We start from the raw sequence: 5,374 nt of genomic DNA, 5'->3' as shown, positions 1-5,374 counted from the left end.
ACCAGAGCCTCTATAGCACCAGCACTCCTCAGGCCTGGAAGGAGCTTAAATTTCTCTGGGGTCCTACACCCACCTGCTTGGTGCAACCACTCTTCAGGATCTGCTTGGCTAGACACAGCAGGGACAGAGGCACATTCAGCTCTCGGCAGAACTGGTCCAGCAGCTCAGAGTTACACTGGGTAGACAGGAGGCTGCCCATAACACGAAGCACAGGACGGAGATAGGAGGCTCCCTCCAGCATCCCTTCCAGCACCTGAACACAGAGAAGCCAGCAGAGTTAATGATCAACAGTGGTTTTGACCTCTCCATCAGCCATGGGGCAGCCCTTCAACCCATTCAGGCAAGGGAAAGCAGAGGACCAGATGGCAAGCTAAGTGCATGATACAGCTCCGACTGCTGGAGAAGCAGAGGACCTTGCTGGCTGCACTGAGGATTCTCAAAATGTTCCCAACCCAATTCTGGGAAAGGAGGCATTCATATCACCAGTCAGTTGTCTCGGCCAGCCATCACTTACCTGCTGAGCAGAGGCTGCCAGGCGGTCCTGGACACGGTGCCGGAAGGCTGGGTCCCTCAGGAGGCTCAGTGGTGTGCTCAGTTGCATGGCTGAGGGCTCGGTGGTGTCAACCAGGTGCAGCCACTCCTCATCACTCTCCAGCTCCGAAACATGGAAGAGACAGGACTGATGCCACAGATCTTGCTGGTACCAGGATCTCTGTACCAGTCCCTGGGCCCTGCTGTTCTTGTCTCAAGACATCATCTTACCTCACTCTCCAGGTCCAAGGACTCAATGCTGTGCCTGCCCCGGGGCTCTGGCCTGCCAGCACCAGGCTGTGGAGAGGCACCTGCTCTGGGAAACTCCCACTCATAGTCTTGAGAGAAGCTATGCTCCCTGGCCAAGGAAACAGCACAGTCAGTGAAACATCTTTTCTTCCCCTTATTCTTCTGTCCCAGCCTCAGCCCTTCTTCACCATGGGTCAGGAAGAGATTCCTCCAACTCCCACTCTGCCATGCACCTCTTTCTTTGCAGGAGACCAGGGTTCTTCTTATTGGAGGCAGCCAGTGGCTCCCCCTCCTCAGGGGCTGTCTTCCCCAGAACTACTCTGGGCCTCTGCCTGAGGCATCCTTTGTCAGAGTCCTTCACAGATGCATCACCTGCCTTCAGTTGCCCCTGGAGATGGCAAAGGAGTTTGGTCAGGGTGGGGTTACTCAGCTAGATGAGCTCCCTAGATCCCACCAACCTGAGCACTCCACATCCTGCCTTGTATGTGGCTGACACCCCAGCCTGACCCATGGACCTTCTGTCTTTCTCCCCAGGGCCCATTTCAGTACCCTGCCTTTGTCCTGACTGTGGGACACAGGCAGAGGAACCCCACACTTTCCTCCACCTTTTTCTGTGCCTCTTCCACCATCTTCTGATGGGCCTTTCTCAGGATCCTGGATTGGCTGCTCCTGGGGCCCATGGAACGGGCTTGCTGCTCCTTCAGGGCCTGCTGCTCTTCAGACAGCTTGGTGGTGAAGGGGTTTGAGATCCCATGCTCTTCTGCGTCATCAATCACTGGGGAGGCGAGAGAACTTTATCAGCAGCTCTACCTTGGGACACTGGGAGAGTGATTAGCTTTGTAATCCCAGGGGAATCTCAGGGGACCCAGAGCAAGACCAGGGGCAGGAGCAAGGAGTCAGTGCTTGGAGAAAGCTGAGAGAAGCAAGGCAAAGACCAGGATAATAAAAATAGCAGGGCAGAGTGGTCTTCCCAGTCTCCAGGCAGTAGGAGGAGGAAACAGACCTGGCCAGTGCTAGAAAAAGAGCAGGTACTCACCAGTAACCCGTCCAGCAATGAAGGGGTGAGACAGCAGCTCTGGCCATGACAGGCGCTGACCAGGGTCCTTCATTAGTAGTCCCTGAAGGAAGCTCTACAGGGCAGCACAGCAGCAGGGTCACCGAGACATGCTCAGCACCCCACAGCGAGCACAGTGTACCCACCAGTCCCCTGCAGTGAGGGCACCCAGCAGTCCTGCCTTCCCTGCCTGGCTCTGGGAAAAGAGTGACTCTAGTGCTTAGGGCAGACAGGAAGACATTTCCCTTCCCAGCCCAGTAAATCATTTCTCTGCTGTTGGCCCCAGCTTCCCAGCTTATGGACAGCAGCAGTAAGGGTTCCCCTCCCAAGAGCCCAACTCTCATTCTTTCTTTATGTTCTGAAGCCCATGTTAGGGGATATAAAAGCTAAGAGTGACTTATCAGGGCAGCAGGGGAGACCAAAGCTGCATTAACAGATCTCTCTCTGCAGACAGGGTCTTCTCCCTCACCTTGAACACCGGGCTTATGGCCATGGGCCATTTGACAGGGTCCTTGACAATGAGGCTGATGAGCTGGAAGATGTTACAGGTGTAGAAGGGAGGTGTGCCCACAAACAGCTCATACAAGATGCAGCCAAGAGACCACAGGTCTGTTGTGTGGTTGTATGGCCGCTCCTCCACCAGCTCAGGGGACATGTACAGTGGGGTGCCCTTGATAGAGGTCAGCACCATGGTGTTGATGCTCATGGCACGGGCAAACCTGTTCAGAGCAAAGCATAGATGGTCAGTTCAGGCTGAAAGATCCATTGTAGCTCCCAGGCCCTACGAGTTTACCAGCACCTCTGCCCTCTGGAGGACAAAATCCCCCCTCTCTGCTTAACCTCTAAATAGGTACAGAATCCAGGTGCCCTTCCACACTCTGCCCCTCCTCCTCTACAGCACCCAGGACACCCCTTGGCTGCCCCAAGGCCAAGTGTCCCCCTCAAGCTGGCCCCCAGCACTCACCCAAAGTCACAGAGCTTGACAACACCATCTTTGCCCAGCAGGATGTTCTGGGGTTTCAAGTCACGATGCAGGATGCGGTGGGAGTGCAGGTAATACAGAGCAGAGACCAGTTGGGCAGCTATGGTCTGGATCTGCAGAGATACAGGAGCCTCACCCTGTGTCCCATGATGCCATCAGCTGGTCCCTTGCAGTTCAGGTCCTTTACAGCCTGACTCACACAGTACCCCTACTTCTTCCCTTGCCCTGCTTGGGGTAGGGACCAACCTCCACTGTGGGACAGCAGTTCCTTCGGGAAGGCCAATGCTCGAGGCAGCAGACTGGTGCTGTGACCCTTGGAGAGGGAGCAGGGAGACCGAGGCCCCTGCAGGAATCCACTGTCCCCCAGTGCAACTTGACCCCCTCTCCATCCTTTTCTGCCAGGTAAAGCCCTGGACCCACCCTTACGCTCCTGATGACTCTTGGCTCACAGTAGAGACCCTCTGCCTGCAGGCAGACAAATCCTGTTCTCTCCAACCTACAGCAAACACTGTGTGGCCACTGTCATGACAGTCACCTGGTCCTCAGGTAAACTTCCATCATCCTCCAGGATCTGGAAGAGCTCTCCCTCTGCGTAGTCAGTCACCACCACCACCTGGAGGGAAGCACAGCATAGTGAGATCAGGCCCTGGAGACAGGGACAGAGCAGGGTAGGAAATCTGAGGGAGATGTTAGGATGTCATCACGCACAGCCTAACAGCTTGCGCTGGGAGAGAGTCCCCATGGCTGCACTGCAGCAAGGCCCTGGCACTTAGCAGAGGCCTTGTAGCTGTCACTATCTGGGACAACTAGAAGAAACAAGAGGGAAGAACAGGACAAGCCAAGAATGGTACTTCTAAGCCCAGTGGGTTGAATCACACCCTTGAGTTTTGAATCTGCTGGCCAATTATTTCACTTTATGCTCCCATGTGCCATTGCACAGTCTTCGGTCCTCTCTTACCATATTCTCTCCCTGAGAGTTTACATCAACGAAAAGTCAGTCTCTGAAGAGACTGATGAGATGACTGAAGTCACCCTCATCCTGTGATCTCGAACAACTTCCCTTGCATCAGACCCCCCCAGCCAGCTCCTTCACCTCTGCATATGACCTAGTGCAGCCCACCCAGCTCACACAAGTGCTGACTCGCCAAACAGCACATACTGGAGGGCTCTGAAAAACACTAACCAAGCCCTGGGAGGGTGTCACCAGCATCTCCTGAGAAAGGTGTCCCTACAACAGCAGGGGTCAGCCCTTGTTCCCCTGCCCCAGTCAAGCAAAAGCATTTGCCATGAGTGGTTCCCTTTACCTCCTCATCGGCCTCAAAGCTGTCAAGCATCTGGATGATATTGGGGTGATGGAGACCTCTCATAATCTCAATTTCTCTCTGCAGGTTCTTCAGCTCCTTCTTAGAGTGCCTCACCTTGGGGATGAACTTCAAGGCCACCACCTTGCAAAGCAGGAAAAGCTGGGATCAGACCAGGCTGCAGGTCAGACCTGCCCTGGCACAGGCTGCCTTTAACCCAGACATTTTGCAGCTGAGCACACCAAATGAGACAATTGTTCACTGGACCCCTTGGAGCTCTCCCCTGGCCCTTGAACATCAATACTGGTGCCCACTGTACTTTTCACACCGGCATTTAAAGCAAAGAAATGTAACCAGTGAACACAGACAAAATCAGGATTTCCATGAACAGGGAACAGGACCTAGAGATGCTGATAGACAGCAAGCCTATCACAAGTCAGCAGTGCGCCCTGGCAGGGAGGAGCACTGGCAGCATCCTGGGCTTTATCAACAGGCAGGAACTGCATGGAAGTGATTATTGCCCTCTATTTGGAACATTTTAGACCATGTTGGCAATATTGTGGCCAGGTTTCTGGCTCAGTGAGACACAGATAGGCTGGAGTAGGTATAGCAGAGGGCACTAGGGTGGTGAGGGGGCTGAAGCACACAGGAGGACAACACGATCAGTTTGATTACAAACTGAAACAGCTTCAACTGGATATAAGGAAAATACATTCACCTTAATAGCAGTAAAGGACTGGCCTTGGCGGTTTCAAGCAGGGGATGGACTGGAGACCTCCTGAGGTCCCTTGAACATGAATGACTCTGTGCCAGCAGGAGCTGGACAGGAATGTCATCAGAAAACCGAATGAGTGCCGAGTCCTAAAGACCCGGCAAGGCCTTAGAACCCAACAGGCACCAGAAATCAGTCCCTGGCAGCACACAACAGTCCCTCAGTCCTGTCGTCTCTCCCCTCACCTGGATGCTCTGCTTCCGGCGCCCCTTGTACACACGCCCGAAGGAGCCTTCGCCGATCATTTCCAGGACATGGTAGTTCATCGCGGGCGCTCGGGGAGGAGCCGCTGAGCTGCCAAGGCAAAGCGAGCGGTGAGAAGAAGCTCTTCGCCCTCTCCCCCCATCACCACCTGCCGCGGGGCACAAGCCGCAGACGCGATGGACACGGGCAGCGCCAGTGCCGGGAAGGCAGGGCTGCACTCTGTGCGACCCCAGACCCCAAGGGCCGCGGCTCCACCCTGTAAAAGGTTGCATATGAGTTTG

General features: G+C 54.7%; 1 protein-coding gene across 1 annotated transcript in view; it reads right to left on the bottom strand.

The window, feature by feature from the left end:
• Positions 1–5,155, bottom strand: part of STK36 (serine/threonine kinase 36) — a gene marked incomplete at its 3' end in the record, with an annotated part of 12,628 nt that extends 7,473 nt beyond the window's left edge. The window contains 11 exon segments of the mRNA XM_009085181.1: positions 74–253; positions 515–655; positions 763–889; positions 969–1,168; positions 1,386–1,555; positions 1,817–1,910; positions 2,304–2,553; positions 2,799–2,929; positions 3,352–3,429; positions 4,121–4,261; positions 5,075–5,155. Coding sequence (XP_009083429.1) covers positions 74–253; positions 515–655; positions 763–889; positions 969–1,168; positions 1,386–1,555; positions 1,817–1,910; positions 2,304–2,553; positions 2,799–2,929; positions 3,352–3,429; positions 4,121–4,261; positions 5,075–5,155 — 1,593 coding nt within the window.
• Between the last annotated feature and the right edge of the window lie 219 nt (positions 5,156–5,374).

Source organism: Acanthisitta chloris, unplaced genomic scaffold (genome assembly GCF_000695815.1).
Source record: "Acanthisitta chloris isolate BGI_N310 unplaced genomic scaffold, ASM69581v1 scaffold5442, whole genome shotgun sequence".
NCBI lineage: Eukaryota > Metazoa > Chordata > Aves > Passeriformes > Acanthisittidae > Acanthisitta > Acanthisitta chloris.
Note: the sequence above shows the minus strand (reverse complement) of the source record. Positions and strands in the feature narration are given on the sequence as shown.